The sequence below is a fragment of the Salvelinus alpinus genome, chromosome 1, assembly GCF_045679555.1.
Source record: "Salvelinus alpinus chromosome 1, SLU_Salpinus.1, whole genome shotgun sequence".
NCBI classification, from domain to species: Eukaryota; Metazoa; Chordata; class Actinopteri; order Salmoniformes; family Salmonidae; genus Salvelinus; species Salvelinus alpinus.
Window position 1 is genome coordinate 11,388,329 of NC_092086.1, and position 17,106 is coordinate 11,405,434.

Consider the following 17,106-nt stretch of genomic DNA (forward strand, 5'->3'; position numbering starts at 1 on the left):
CGAGCCACTTAGTTATCACTTTTGCCTTAAAGCAAGGTGCTCCATCATGCTGGAAAAGGCATTGTTCGTCACCAAACTGTTCCTGGATGGTTGGGAGAGGCTGCTCTCGGAGGATGTGTTGGTACCATTCTTTATTCATGTCTGTGTTCTTAGGCAAATTTGTGAGTGAGCCCACTCCCTTGGCTGAGAAGCAACCCCACACATGAATGGTCTCAGGATGCTTTACTGTTGCCATGACACAGGACTGATGGTAGCGCTCACCTTGTCTTCTCCGGACAAGCTTTTTTCCGGATGCCCCAAACAATCGGAAAGGGGATTCATCAGAGAAAATGACTTTACCCCAGTCCTCAGCAGTCCAATCCCTGTACCTTATGCAGAATATCAGTCTGTCCCTGATGTTTTTCCTGGAGAGAAGTGGCTTCTTTGCTGCCCTTCTTGACACCAGGCCATCCTCCAAAAACCTTTGCCTCGTACTTTATGCTGGTCTACATTGACATAGATCTGTAGTTGTACTTTATGCTGGTCTACATTGACATAGATCTGTTGTTGTACTTTATGCTGATCTACATTGACATAGATCTGTTGTTGTACTCTATGCTGGTCTACATTGACATGGATCTGTTGTTGCACTCTATGCTGGTCTACATTGACATAGATCTGTTATTGTACTCTATGCTGGTCTACATTGACATAGATCTGTTGTTGTACTTTATGCTGATCTACATTGACATAGATCTGTTGTTGTACTTTATGCTGATGTACATTGACATAGATCTGTTGTTGTACTCTATGCTGATCTACATTGACATAGATCTGTTGTTGTACTTTATGCTGGTCTACATTGACATAGATCTGTTGTTGTACTTTATGCTGATGTACATTGACATAGATCTGTTGTTGTACTCTATGCTGATCTACATTGACATAGATCTGTTGTTGTACTTTATGCTGGTCTACATTGACATAGATCTGTTGTTGTACTCTATGCTGGTCTACATTGACATAGTTTTGACTAAATCATGTCTCTTACATACATTCTAATGCCTCAAATAAAAGTTTAATTCATAAATCATGATAATGTAATATCACTTGGTACTAAAATATTATATTTCTTGGAACTTTTGAGTCAAACAAATTTTTCTGTACCTGTCTGGTTAATTTAGTAAATGTTTTATTTGTTATGTTGGGTGTGTGTGTGTTTGAGAGAGAGAGGGAGAACAGGCAGAACCTGATATGTAAATGAGTTGAGTAAACAGAAGTAACTTTCTACGACCAAATGATCATTCAGACTCTGTTTCTATTGAGAGATAAAAGGTAAGACGACGATTGTTATGTGTATTCATATAGTTGATGATATTGTTATGTGTATTCATATAGTTGATGATATTGTTATGTGTATTCATATAGTTGATGATATTGTTGTGTGTATTCATATAGTTGATGATATTGTTATGTGTATTCATATAGTTGATGATATTGTTATGTGTATTCATGTAGTTGATGATATTGTTATGTGTATTCATGTAGTTGATGATATTGTTATGTGTATTCATATAGTTGATGATATTGTTATGTGTATTCATGTAGTTGATGATATTGTTATGTGTATTCATATAGTTGATGATATTGTTGTGTGTATTCATATAGTTGATGATATTGTTATGTGTAGTCATATAGTTGATGATATTGTTATGTGTATTCATATAGTTGATGATATTGTTATGTGTATTCATATAGTTGATGATATTGTTATGTGTATTCATATAGATGATATTGTTGGTGGACAGTGTTATAATAGTCCTACTCTCCTTAAAATGTTTGATATAAATTAGATGCGTGGGGTGAATTCGTTCTGTGCCCATCTGTGTGCCCCAGGGTGATCACTCCTACACTATCTAGAATCTAAAAGGATTCTTTGGCTGTCCCCATAGGATAACCTTTTGTAGAACCCTTTTTGGTACTAGATAGAACCCTTTTGGGTTCCATACAGAACCCTTTCCACAGAGGGTTCCACATGGAAGCCAGAAGGGTTCTACCTGGAACCCAAAAGCGTTCTCCTATGGGGACAGCCGGAGGACCCGTTTGGAACCCTTTATTCTAAGAGTGTACTGTATCATAGGTCTATAGACTTGTCTTCTCAAAACAGGTTTAAAACACAACAAGCAACAAACAAACATTTTCTCTTTCTAATCTACTGTTAATGCTTTTCACTCAGGAAGGTTTGTTGTGTGAAAGAGAGACAAATAAATATGGTGGAAAGCCTAACAACAACTTACACTTCCTCAAAACAAGTTGTGTGTATTCATTAGTGCCCATCGTAGCAAAGCGTTTGGCAACAGAAACCATTCAGGTCACGTTGTACAGTATTTGGAGTAAACTGTTTATGCAAAATTTTAAAACTGTTGGCTGTAGAGTAAACTAATGAATACAACCCAGGTTGTATCCTACGACTCGGCTGTTGATACCTGCCTGATGCTGAAACCTACTATGATACAGGCTTGATATACTGGTTTTCTAAAGCTAGACAGATTCAGTTAGCTTCACATTCCAGCTCTGGGGCCTGTTGCACAAAACTAGGATAAGGGATTAAGCCAGGATATCTTGGTGATCCTGGCTCAATTGATCCGTAATCCGGTTGCACTAAAGATGGATAGGGGGCAGGAGGATATGTTATGGTATAAATTACCATGGAGATTTATTCTGTGGAGCTAGCCTGCTCCAGACCAGGCTAAATTCCAGGATCTATTTAATCTCATCCCTAATGTCAGTCAGCAGTCACCACAAATGGAAACCAATAGTTATTTCACTGCTCACTATACATTATCACATATAACTAGACCCACTGTTATTATTTAAACGTTTGTGATCATTAATTTCAATGATTTTGGATAAAAAATGATTTTTAGATGATGTTGCTATCATTAGATAATTTACAGTTTCCCATAGACTATAAGGCTATATATAAAATGATAGAATATTAGGGCCACAGAGGGGAAAAAAACACAAGTCATAATATTGTAACCAGTTGTTTTAAAGGAGGACAGTTGTTAAAATGACAGATGTGGGGCATTTCGTGAAATTGTACTTCAGTATGGTTTCATAAACAAAGACATGCTGATGTGCCAGAATATTAAGTATCACATTGTCATAAGTATCAAAACTGTAAAAACAATATGTAGCTTTTCTGCAGAAAGAACCAGCCTCATAAATTTATGACTTTATCCTTTTTCTTCAGTGTGGCCCTAGTACTCTGTCATATAAACAAATACACATTCCATATGAATATAAAAACACAATGTGTAACATTATGTTCCTTTATTGAATAAGGACAAAACAAAGCAGGTAAACCATCAGCTCCTTTCGAAACTGAAGTCACAGTGACTCTACAAGATGGAAAGCACAGAATCCAAGCATATTATACAAAATGATACATACACATTCAAAGGTCTGTATATAACACACCCTGCATGTCTGCACACTAAAATAAATGCAGGACAAATCCATACACATCAACTGAACAGACAAATGAATGGATGCAGTAGCCTCCCTGCAGCCTTGTATTACACACAGTATACCGCACAAACATCATAAGAGGCCAAATTCGTCAAAAAACGAACCCAAAAAAACTCAAATTACTCTGCCACCGCAGGACATATTTAACCAAAATTGAAAGCACACATACTAACTAAAATAATTCAACACATATTGGTCCCTCAGCAGCCGACCACTGTCGTCATCAGGGAAGATTGCCGGATTGTCCCAGTCCATGGCTGGTGGCACTCTGGGGGCCCTCTCCTTCCTCAGGCAGGCCACATTGTGGAGGACAGCACAAGCCACAGTAATATCACATGCCCTAACAGGGCTGACCCTTAATTTGTGAAGGCAGTGAAAGCGTGCCTTCAGGAGGCCAAAGGTCATTTCAACTCTGGCCCTGGTCCTGGCATGGGCATGGTTGTAGGCCTGCTGTGCTTCCTGGGGGTCTGTGAAAGGTGTCAGGAGAAAAGGCTGGCAGCCATACCCCCTGTCTCCCAGCAACACACCAGAGAATTCACCTGTCAACACAAAATCTCATCATTACTACCTCATAAACACAGTGATATTCTTGACACAGCCATGATGGTTATAAATAGGGGTTGTGTGGCTTACCTTGTGATAGGCACTGATAGATTTCAGAGGCCCGAAAGATTCTGGAGTCATGGACTGAGCCAGGCCATTTTGCCACAACATTGCTGATCACACAGTCAGCATTGCAGACCATCTGAAATCATAAGATGAGGAATATTACACCAATCAATGCACATCACTGGCAATGCAGAGTGTTCGTCAATGGACAATATCAAAAAGTTATGTTCACCTGAACATTAATGCTGTGAAAGGATTTCCTATTCACAAAATCGGCCTCATGGGCACCTGAGGGGGCTTTTATCCTTATGTGTGTGCAGTCCACTGCACCAATGACATTGGGGAAACCTGTCACACAAAGTAATGAGTATCCTACTATGTGTTAACAGTTGTCCTGTAATTTGTAGATCCTCTTACCTGCAATCCTATAGAACTCCTCTTTGATGTCACAGAGTCTTCTGTGGCCAGGGAAGGAGATGAAGACATCTGCTAATGCTTTGATAGCCAGACACACACTCCTTATTGTGCGGCAAATTGTGGCCTTGTTCAGCTGTTCTGCATCCCCCACTGAGTACAGGAAGGCTCCACTAGCAAAAAAGCGCAAGGCCACACAAACCATTTGCTCCACACTCAGTGCATGGCTCCGTGCAGTGCGGTGCTTAATCCTGGGACCCAGTAGTCTGCATAGATACCTGATGCCATCTGCAGAAAACCTGTATCTTTCATATAGATGGTCATCAGGGAAGGCCAGTGGGTCCAACCGGTCCCTGAAGACCCTTTCTCGCCTGAAGGCTCTCCTCAGCACAAGTGCTTCTTCATCCACCACATCTCGCACGAATGGGCATGCCATTGTCAGAGCAGAAAGGAACACACAATTTTGGGCCTTCATATAGGCTAGTGGCCACACCTGGTGCTGGGGGGGTGGGCAAAAGAGGGCGATGCCTTATAACGATGACTTGGTTGTACTGATTGCTGGGAAAATAAAAAAAACCTTAGAAAGATGCCACCGTCCTGTGTGCTCACAATAAGAGCTCATATGTCATGGCTCACTTGACTTTACGAGAATATACCTAATTTTTATTTTGAGCTGTGTCATCTTCTTGGAGCTGGGGGAGGAAAGAAAAATAATGATTAATACATTTGTGTTACAGTTAGCATACAGTGTACATTGAAGGCATATCTCACCTCCCTCTCAAGTTTTTTTTATTTCAAGGTCCAGTTTCCTAATTGTCCTCTTTTTTATTTCGGACTCCAGTGCAAGATTTTCCATCTTTTTCTTCTTGTACTGAATGTCTATGTCTGCCAGTTCTATTTGGCGCCGGAGGTGGTTGCCATACAACTTTCTGATAGCTTGTGAGCTCTGTGAACACAATACAATTAGCGCAGCTGGAATTTGTCAGGATGTGGTGTCCTTTTATTAATACGCACTATGTTGCCAGGCTGGTTTTCCCACTGTATAGCATCTGGGTCCTGTAAAAGAAATTAGATTTTTTGATTTTGATGAGGACTCCTCACCATTGTAGAGTAAATAGTACTTTCACAGTCTTAACATGATACCTCATGCCTTCTGGAATCCAGAGAGATGGTCTCCTCCTCATCATCGTCTCCATCATGTGCTGTTGCTGCTGCACTGGGGCCTTCACCCTATCACATTTAATCGGATTCATATTGAAGCTAGTAGACAAGACATGCCAGGCCTACAGTATGCCTTTGATGGAGTACTCACTGGATCAGCATCGTCTGGTGCTTGTGCTGGTGGCTCTAACAGGAACACAGTGCTGCCAGACACTGCAAGGCAATAGGTAAACCAAAGTCAGACAGTCCAAATTGATTCAATATGAATGTGGTTGTATCCCATGTAGAGATGGAAGGACATACCTTGAATGAAGCGGGTGGCATCTTGGGAGGAACCTATGCTCGTCTCTTTCCCCCCAGGGATCCCCTCTAAGACGGGCCTGCCTTTATTTAGCTCCAAGGCCATGTCCTCTGCTGGGGTAAGGTCAGCCTTTGGTGACCCACCACCCGTGCCTTGTCTGTGGGTATTCTTTTTCACTGCTAAAACAGTACAGACAATGTGTGAGCAGGCACCTTCTGGGTACAATATATGCTTGTGCTTTGTTAAATATTAGTCAGGGACCATACCATTCTGCAGAATGTTCTTGTATTTGATTTTGACCTGCTGCCATGTCCGTTTTGGCCCGTTCATGTTTAATCTACACACACACACACACACATTTAATGGAGTCACACTGCAAAAAATTACTTGGTATTTTTGTCTTGTTTTCAGTAAAAATATCAAAAAATTTATCATAGCTTTATACAGTGTGATGGAGTTACTTTACACAATTTCACTCATATCTGCAGTGCATTTCAATTAAAAATTTAACCGTTTCATAATTACAGTACAACTGCATTTTTGGAGATGTGAATTAAATATTTGAATTGTAATTGTGATGTTTCAGCGGAGCGGTGAGTGTGTAATTGTGCACTACTTACGCATTCAGGCGGTCTGCAATACTTTGCCACGCTTTTTCTCTTTGCTTTATCACTGTGGCGGTGTTGCCTTTCTTCTTAATTATATCTTTTACCTCCTCGTATGCCTCCATGAGGATTTGTGCTTCCGACGGGGAAAAGTACGCGGCTCTAGTTGCCATGGTAAATCAGTTAATCTGTGATCTGTGGCGGGGTCTATTTGAGTGAGCCGTGAGCGCGCACCTATCCAGGATTGGTTTCACCTGGCTTAATGAATCCGTGTCTGCTCATCCTGGCTTGGTCTTTGTGCAACCAATTAAGCCTGGACGCACATGTTTTGGCTTCATTGAGCTCAGCTGAGTCATTTATCCCGGATGTCTTAATTCTACTTTTGTGCAACAGGCCCCTGGCCTCACCCATCAGAATATACAGAGTGTTTGTCATCAGGAAGGTGCTCTCTCAGCAGAACGGAAAATATCTCAATGACTTGACATGTTCTGGTTGTGAGCCTTTTTAAACCTCAAATACACAACAAGTTTTACATTTCCATTTCCAAGTTTTACATCATTTTACATGGTGATATGGTGCTGCTAGTGATAGACAACATTTAGAGACAGAATACAGACAGAAGAGTTTACACAAAGTTTCCATACAACATTATACACAACTAGGTGGAGTGAGCATAGAGCTATAAGAGAATGAACTGTGGATATACACATATACAGTACAGTGGCTATACAGTTGATATACAGTACAGTGGATATACAGTTGATATACAGTACAGTGGATATACACATATACAGTACAGTGGATATACAGTTGATATACAGTACAGTGGATATACAGTTGATAAACAGTACAGTGGATATACAGTTGATATATAGTACAGTGGATATACAGTTGATATACAGTACAGTGGATATACAGTTGATATACAGTACAGTGGATATACAGTTGATATACAGTACAGTGGATATACAGTTGATATATAGTACAGTGGGTATACAGTTGATATACAGTACAGTGGCTATACAGTTGATAAACAGGACAGTGGATATACAGTTGATATACAGTACAGTATATATACAGTTCATATACAGTACAGTGGATATACACATATACAGTACAGTGGATATACAGTTGATATACAGTACAGTGGATATACAGTTGATATATAGTACGGTGGATATACAGTTGATATACAGTACAGTGGCTATACAGTTGATATACTGTACAGTTGATATACAGTTGATATACAGTACAGTGGCTATACAGTTGATATACAGTACAGTGGATATACAGTTGATATACAGTTGATATACAGTTGATATACAGTACAGTTGATATACAGTTGATAAACAGTACAGTGGATATACAGTTGATATACAGTACAGTGGATATACAGTTGATATACAGTTGATATACAGTTGATAAACAGTACAGTGGATATACAGTTGATAGACAGTACAGTGGCTATACAGTTGATATACAGTACAATGGATATACAGTTAATATACAGTACAGTGGATATACAGTACAGTGGATATACAGTGGATATACAGCACAGTGGGTATACAGTTGATATACAGTACAGTGGCTATACAGTTGATATACAGTACAGTGGGTACACTGTTGATATACAGTACAGTGGATATACAGTACAGTGGATATACAGTGGATATACAGCACAGTGGGTATACAGTTGATACACAGTACAGTGGCTATACAGTTGATATACAGTACAGTGGGTATACAGTTGATATACAGTACAGTGGATATACAGTACAGTTGATATACAGTTCATATACAGTAGAGTGGATATACAGTACAGTGGGTATACAGTTGATATACAGTACAGTGGATATACAGTGGATATACAGCACAGTGGGTATACAGTTGATATACAGCACAGTGGGTATACAGTTGATATACAGTACAGTGGCTATACAGTGGATATACAGCACAGTGGGTATACAGTTGATATACAGCACAGTGGCTATACAGTTGATATACAGTACAGTGGATATACAGTTGATATACAGTACAGTGGCTATACAGTTGATATACAGTACAGTGGCTATACAGTTGATATACAGTACAGTGGATATACAGTTGATATACAGTTGATATACAGTACAGTTGATATACAGTTGATAAACAGTACAGTGGATATACAGTTGATATACAGTACAGTGGATATACAGTTGATATACAGTTGATATACAGTACAGTGGATATACAGTTGATATACAGTTGATATACAGTACAGTGGATATACAGTTGATATACAGTTGATATACAGTACAGTTGATATACAGTTGATAAACAGTACAGTGAATATACAGTTGATATACTTGATATACAGCTGATATACAGTTGATATACAGTACAGTTGATATACAGTTGATTAACAGTACAGTGGATATACAGTTGATATACAGTACAGTGGATATACAGTTGATATACAGTACAGTGGCTATACAGTTGATATACAGTACAATGGATATACAGTTAATATACAGTACAGTGGATATACAGTACAGTGGATATACAGTGGATATACAGCACAGTGGGTATACAGTTGATATACAGTACAGTGGCTATACAGTTGATATACAGTACAGTGGGTATACAGTTGATACACAGTACAGTGGCTATACAGTTGATATACAGTACAGTGGGTATACAGTTGATATACAGTACAGTGGATATACAGTACAGTTGATATACAGTTCATATACAGTACAGTGGATATACAGTACAGTGGGTATACAGTTGATATACAGTACAGTGGATATACAGTGGATATACAGCACAGTGGGTATACAGTTGATATACAGTACAGTGGCTATACAGTGGATATACAGCACAGTGGGCATACAGTTGATATACAGCACAGTGGCTATACAGTTGATATACAGTACAGTGGATATACAGTTGATATACAGCACAGTGGGTATACGGTTGATATACAGTACAGTGGCTATACAGTGGATATACAGCACAGTGGGTATACAGTTGATATACAGCACAGTGGCTATACAGCTGATATACAGTACAGTGGATATACAGTTGATATACAGTACAGTGGCTATACAGTTGATATACAGTACAGTGGATATACAGTTGATAAACAGTGGATGTCCACATTTACAGTATCAGTATAAATAAATCTAAGAGAGATGAACAGAGAGATAATGCAGAATAGTTCAGTTATTTGGTGTTCAGTTCAGAGATGGCTTGATGTGGTGTGCAGTGTAGAGTGCATAGTCCTTTAGTCTCTATGGGCCAGGTGGCCAGTTGGTGAGGGCCACAGCATAGTCCTTTAGTCTCTATGGACCAGTTGGACAGTTGGTGAGGGACACAGCATAGTCCTTTAGTCTCTATGGGCCAGATGGACAGTTGGTGAGGGCTACAGCATAGTCCTTTAGTCTCTATGGGCCAGATGGCCAGTTGGTGAGGGCCACAGCATAGTCCTTTAGTCTCTATGGGCCAGATGGCCAGTTGGTGAGGGCCACAGCATAGTCCTTTAGTCTCTATGGGCCAGATGGCCAGTTGGTGAGGGCCACAGCATAGTCCTTTAGTCTCTATGGGCCAGGTGGCCAGTTGGTGAGGGCCACAGCATAGTCCTTTAGTCTCTATGGGCCAGGTGGCCAGTTGGTGAGGGCTACAGTATAGTCCTTTAGTCTCTATGGGCCAGGTGGCCAGTTGGTGAGGGCTACAGTATAGTCCTTTAGTCTCTATGGACCAGGTGGCCAGTTGGTGAGGGCTACAGCATAGTCCTTTAGTCTCTATGGGCCAGTTGGCCAGTTGGTGAGGGCTACAGTATAGTCCGTTAGTCTCTATGGACCAGGTGGCCAGTTGGTGAGGGCTACAGCATGGGGAAAGAAATATATGATCACCCTGTTGCAGGAAAACTAAAATGTGTCGTGTATTTAATCTTTAAAAAAGGTTTCTGAAGATGATGAATTCAACTTTTCCATTTAAAAATGATTCATTATCTATAATCTACATAGTAATGCAAATGTCTTGTTGCTGCAGGATTATTCTCCTGCTGTAGCAAACTGGTTCAAATTAAGATCCAACATCTGTAGAAATATACCTCTCTCTAATGTATATGGTTCTATCAGGATATATATACCTCTCTCTAATGTATATGACTATATCAGAATATATATACCTCTCTCTAATGTATATGACTATATCAGAATATATATACCTCTCTCTAACGTATATGGCTCTATCAGGATATATATACCTCTCTCTAATGTATATGACTATATCAGGATATATATACCTCTCTCTAATGTACATGGCTCTATCAGGATATATATACCTCTCTCTAATGTATATGACTATATCAGGATATATATACCTCTCTCTAATGTATATGACTATATCAGGATATATATACCTCTCTCTGATGTATATGACTCTATCAGGATATATATACCTCTCTCTAATGTATATGACTATATCAGGATATATATACCTCTCTCTAATGTATATGACTCTATCAGGATATATATACCTCTCTCTAATGTATATGACTCTATCAGGATATATATACCTCTCTCTAATGTATATGACTATATCAGGATATATATACCTCTCTCTAATGTATATGGCTCTATCAGGATATATATACCTCTCTCTAATGTATATGACTATATCAGGATATATATACCTCTCTCTAATGTATATGACTATATCAGGATATATATACCTCTCTCTAATGTATATGGCTCTATCAGGATATATATACCTCTCTCTAATGTATATGACTATATCAGGATATATATACCTCTCTAATGTATATGACTATATCAGGATATATATACCTCTCTCTAATGTATATGACTATATCAGGATATATATACCTCTCTCTAATGTATATGGCTCTATCAGGATATATATACCTCTCTCTAATGTATATGACTTTATCAGGATATATATACCTCTCTCGAATGTATATGACTATATCAGGATATATATACCTCTCTAATGTATATGACTATATCAGGATATATATACCTCTCTCTAATGTATATGACTATATCAGGATATATATACCTCTCTCTAATGTATATGGCTCTATCAGGATATATATACCTCTCTCTAATGTATATGACTTTATCAGGATCTATATACCTCTCTAATGTATATGACTATATCAGGATATATATACCTCTCTCTAATGTATATGACTATATCAGGATATATATACCTCTCTCTAATGTATATGGCTCTATCAGGATATATATACCTCTCTCTAATGTATATGACTATATCAGGATATATATACCTCTCTCTAATGTATATGACTATATCAGGATATATATACCTCTCTCTAATGTATATGACTATATCAGGATATATATACCTCTCTCTAATGTATATGGCTCTATCAGGATATATATACCTCTCTCTAATGTATATGACTTTATCAGGATATATATACCTCTCTCGAATGTATATGACTATATCAGGATATATATACCTCTCTCTAATGTATATGACTTCATCAGGATATATATACCTCTCTCTAATGTATATGACTATATCAGAATATATATACCTCTCTCTAATGTATATGGCTCTATCAGGTTATATATACCTCTCTCTAATGTATATGGCTCTATCAGGTTATATATACCTCTCTCTAATGTATATGGCTCTATCAGGTTATATATACCTCTCTCTAATGTATATGGCTCTATCAGGATATATATACCTCTCTCTAATGTATATGACTATATCAGGATATATATACCTCTCTCTAATGTATATGACTATATCAGGATATATATACCTCTCTCTAATGACTCTATCAGGATATATATACCTCTCTCTAATGTATATGACTATATCAGAATATATATACCTCTCTCTAATGTATATGACTATATCAGAATATATATACCTCTCTCTAATGTATATGGCTCTATCAGGATATATATACCTCTCTCTAATGTATATGACTCTATCAGGATTAACTTTTGACCATTTGACATCTTGTATTTACTGTTGTTTAGGCTGGTTGAATGAGTTGCCTATGAAAGCTACTTCATCTGCCAGAAAATAGGCGGCTGCACCAGTGACTGTAAGTTATGTGATTTCCTCATATGAAATTAAAAGTATGTTTGTAGCCCACGCAGTTACAAAATGGCTGTTGAAACTGTGACACATATTTCTCGGTAACATTAAATAAATGTGTAGATATGTAGGAAAGACGGGCAGACTCTCGTACTGTAGGTCTAGGCTACCTACAAACTATTATAAGGTTAGGTCTACATCAGACATTCAATAGTCAGAGTAGGTTGGAGCTATGATCACTGTTGTTGACAAACCTGATGGTGTCTGTGAACTGATCTGAACAGGTTTAGACTGGTCATCTATGATATGTAGGTTATATACAGTACATTCTCTGTCCTGCTACTGGTAGGACTATAACATTATGTGAACTGATCTGAACAGGTTTAGACTGGTCATCTATGATATGTAGGTTATATACAGTACATTCTCTGTCCTGCTACTGGTAGGTCTATAACATTATGTGAACTGATCTGAACAGGTTTAGACTGGTCATCTATGATATGTAGGTTATATACAGTACATTCTCTGTCCTGCTACTGTTAGGACTATAACATTATGTGAACTGATCTGAACAGGTTTAGACTGGTCATCTATGATATGTAGGTTATATACAGTACATTCTCTGTCCTGCTACTGGTAGGACTATAACATTATGTGAACTGATCTGAACAGGTTTAGGCTGGTCATCTATGATATGTAGGCTATAGCGAGGTATAGACCAAGATCTGCATATCACTAACAACCCACTACTATACATTATAACCTAGCCTACTTTACATAATATAACATCTACATATCACTAACAACCCTCTACTATACATTATAACCTTGTCCACTTTACATAATATAACATCTCTTACTTGATGCAAAAAACCTTTCTGAATGGATCAAAGATTTCCCCCTCAGATCAATCATGTCCATTTTAGCCCTTCTGTCTACATTCTCAGATACGTTGAGAAAAGAACAGATTGAAAGGCAATAAATATCTTACTTTTAATTCATAAATAATTGTGAGACATGGCCTTGTGTTGCTGTACTGTCTATAACTACCTTAACAAACAGTGACTTATTATTATTATTATTATTGTTGCTGTACTGTCTATAACTACCTTAACAAACAGTGACTTATTATTATTATTATTATTATTGTTGCTGTACTGTCTATAACTACCTTAACAAACAGTGACTTATTATTATTATTATTATTGTTGCTGTACTGTCTATAACTACCTTAACAAACAGTGACTTATTATTATTATTATTATTATTGTTGCTGTACTGTCTATAACTACCTTAACAAACAGTGACTTATTATTATTATTATTATTGTTGCTGTACTGTCTATAACTACCTTAACAAACAGTGACTTATTATTATTTATTATTATTATTGTTGCTGTACTGTCTATAACTACCTTAACAAACAGTGACTTATTATTATTATTATTATTATTGTTGCTGTACTGTCTATAACTACCTTAACAAACAGTGACTTATTATTATTATTATTATTATTGTTGCTGTACTGTCTATAACTACCTTAACAAACAGTGACTTATTTATTATTATTATTATTATTGTTGTTGTTGCTGTACTGTCTATAACTACCTTAACAAACAGTGACTTATTATTATTATTATTATTATTATTGTTGTTGCTGTACTGTCTATAACTACCTTAACAAACAGTGACTTATTATTATTATTATTATTATTGTTGTTGTTGCTGTACTGTCTATAACTACCTTAACAAACAGTTACTTATTATTATTATTATTATTATTGACAGTTACCATGGAGATGTCATTTCACAACTACATATTCATGTGATTGAATTAATTCACCTGACTGTTTCGATAGGTCTGTTAGATAATGTTTCATAAGAGATCGTTAATAAATGATAACAATTGACTTTAAAGAATTTCTGTGTTAACCACAAGCAACATGCTGGATCTCTGTTTAGGGGTCAGTGCTCTAAAATGAGTCTCTCTGGGGAGAGAGAGGAGGGAGGCCCTGCCTCTAAAATGAGTCTCTCTGGGGAGAGAGAGGAGGGACCTGCCTCTAAAATGAGTCTCTCTGGGGAGAGAGAGGAGGGCGGCCCTGCCTCTAAAATGAGTCTCTCTGGGGAGAGAGAGGAGGGGGGCCCTGCCTCTAAAATGAGTATCTCTGGGAAACATGACACCAAAGCTAAGAGGTGAGTTGACAATTAAAAAAAAAAAAAATATTAACAGTTTATTTCCAAAATGCATCACATTAGTTTATTAATCAGAAATGGTTGCTTATGGGTACCTTCAATATTACTGTTCTCAGATTATCAGTTAATAGATTTTAGATGGGTATATATTTATTAAATTATTATTACTATTATTACTGTTCTCTTTTTCAAGATGTGGCTGATTTAAACAGCCAGAATACATTTTTGAAATAAGATCTTATTTTTTTTTACAACATCTTGTTTCTAAATGGCTGCTGGGTAATTTGACATGCATCTAAATCTTCGTTTTTAGGCATCGAATTGAGCGAATGATGCGCAGGTTCACTGAGTTCAAACCAAATGGACAGGTCTAGCTCATTGATTGGTAGATCTGATGCAGTTGCTACCTCGGATTATGAGCCTAGCAGGTGTTGTGAATGAGTTATGTAGTACCCACAGAAGGCCACAGGGAGGGGCAAGAGAGCTACAAACCCATACTGTTTTTTTGCCTTAAAAACCCTAAACCTAACAATCAATCAAATGTATTTATAAAGCCCTTTTTACATCAGCAGATGTCACAAAGTGCTCTACAGAAACTCCAACCCTACGTATTACCTATTTTAGCCTTAACCCCTAGTCCTAGGTATAACCTATTTTAGCCTTAACCCCTAGTCCTACGTATAACCTATTTTAGCCTTAACCCCTAGTCCTAGGTATTACCTATTTTAGCCTTAACCCCTAGTCCTAGGTATAACCTATTTTAACCCTTAACCCTAATTCTAGGGTAGGGTAGCCTAGAACACTTTTAGAAACTGTTTTAGTAAATAGTAAATAGATCTTAGTAAATAGAATTATAGCACCAAACAGAATTTTGATTATTTTGTTAATCGAAACCTGTCTAAGCATTTTGCTTTTATTGTTTTGTTATTTTATATTTATTATTGCAAGGATGAACACTTGATAAACAATACATATTAGTTATATTTTTCAAATGTGGTTTGAACTGGGTGACCTAGTAACTTCTATGTGAAAGTCCAGCAACTCCAGCAACTGGAATGGGATAGATTGGCGTCTGATAGGTGGGGCAGGTTTGAGACTGATCTAAGGAATTAACAAGAAAAATACACTTTATTTCTCAGCTGCCTCACCAATTTCTGTGGGTGAATTAATAAATCAAATCAAATCAAATTGATTAAACTCAAGTAGGCTGGACACATTATATATTTTTACATTCTCAGCTGCCTGCCACCAATGTCTGTAAGTGAATTAATAACTTTTAATTGCTAAATATTTCCAATAGATGGCAGCATAATACCACGAAGCATCAGTTATAGGCTACAAGCAGCAATATGATTGACATAAAATAGCATGCAACTACAGACTATATGTCCCATGATTTTCTAAAATGGTCACTCATTACTTTAGTTAGCTTTATATTGTATTATATTGTATCTTGTATTAGGGCTGTGTTGCTTTTGGGAGAGCAAAAATATAGTGATTATAGCAGGTATTGAACCCCGGGTAAATAATCACTAGTCAGAACTTAAACCTTAGTATACATTCATTATAAAACACATCTTAATATCTGATATTGTGAGTAAACAACCTCGGAATAGAAAAGACAAGAGTGCGTCTTCCAGCCCTCCAATAAATTACATAATTCAACCCTCCCGGTTAGTACAGTGAGGGAAAAAAGTATTTGATCCCCTGCTGATTTTGTACGTTTGCCCACTGACAAAGAAATTATCAGTCTATAATTTTAATGGTAGGTTTATTTGAACAGTGAGAGACAGAATAACAACAAAAATATCCAGAAAAATGCATGTCAAAAATGTTATAAATTGATTTGCATTTTAATGAGGGAAATAAGTATTTGACCCCCTCTCAATCAAAAAGATTTCTGGCTCCCAGGTGTCTTTCATACAGGTAACGAACGGAGATTAGGAGCACACTCTTAAAGGGAGTGCTCCTAATCTCAGTTTCTTACCTGTATAAAAGATACCTGTCCACAGAAGCAATCAATCAATCAGATTCCAAACTCTCCACCATGGCCAAGACCAAAGAGCTCTCCAAGGATGTCAGGGACAAGATTGTAGACCTACACAAGGCTGGAATGGGCTACAAGACCATCGCCAAGCAGCTTGGTGAGAAGGTGACAACAGTTTCTGTGATTATTCGCAAATGGAAGAAACACAAAAGAACTGTCAATCTCCCTCAGCCTGGG

The 17,106-nt window shown here is 37.5% G+C and overlaps 4 protein-coding genes across 7 annotated transcripts in view; 3 read left to right on the top strand and 1 right to left on the bottom strand.

The window, feature by feature from the left end:
• LOC139583688 (NLR family CARD domain-containing protein 3-like) overlaps positions 1-17,106 on the top strand; it is a 672,088-nt gene that overhangs the window by 596,110 nt on the left and 58,872 nt on the right. The window lies entirely within an intron of this gene.
• Positions 1-17,106, top strand: part of LOC139581409 (NACHT, LRR and PYD domains-containing protein 12-like) — a 234,075-nt gene that overhangs the window by 28,247 nt on the left and 188,722 nt on the right. The gene's annotated exons all lie outside the window — the stretch shown is intronic.
• Positions 1-17,106, top strand: part of LOC139554938 (nuclear transcription factor Y subunit gamma-like) — a 94,477-nt gene that overhangs the window by 11,193 nt on the left and 66,178 nt on the right. The gene's annotated exons all lie outside the window — the stretch shown is intronic.
• On the bottom strand, positions 3,299-6,999 carry LOC139565010 (putative nuclease HARBI1). Of its 4 annotated transcripts, XR_011673082.1 has the most exons (9): positions 6,265-6,999; positions 6,001-6,177; positions 5,849-5,910; positions 5,680-5,766; positions 5,308-5,592; positions 5,193-5,228; positions 4,540-5,094; positions 4,147-4,258; positions 3,299-4,052 (listed from the first exon to the last, which is right to left on the bottom strand). XR_011673082.1 is itself a non-coding variant. In XM_071385411.1 (7 exons), the coding sequence occupies exons 5-7, from the start codon at positions 4,606-4,608 to the stop codon at positions 3,682-3,684; spliced, it is 552 nt and encodes a 183-aa protein (XP_071241512.1). In that variant the 5' UTR covers positions 4,609-5,592; positions 5,680-5,766; positions 5,849-5,910; positions 6,001-6,177; positions 6,265-6,999; the 3' UTR covers positions 3,299-3,681. The 4 variants fall into 4 exon arrangements, 2 of the variants coding, with proteins under 2 accessions (XP_071241512.1, XP_071242306.1); XR_011673054.1 differs by having other exon boundaries at positions 4,540-5,228; XM_071385411.1 differs by having other exon boundaries at positions 4,540-5,592.

Excerpts from the sequence above, each read along its gene's own strand:
- LOC139565010 (XM_071385411.1), bottom strand. The coding sequence starts at position 4,608 with ATGTCTTCATCTCCTTCCCTGGCCACAGAAGACTCTGTGACATCAAAG. Across the intron at positions 4,259-4,539 it reads GGAGTTCTATAGGATTGCAG|ATGGTCTGCAATGCTGACTG; the intron begins GTAAGAGGATCT and ends TTATGATTTCAG. Across the intron at positions 4,053-4,146 it reads CTATCAGTGCCTATCACAAG|GTGAATTCTCTGGTGTGTTG; the intron begins GTAAGCCACACA and ends TTGTGTTGACAG.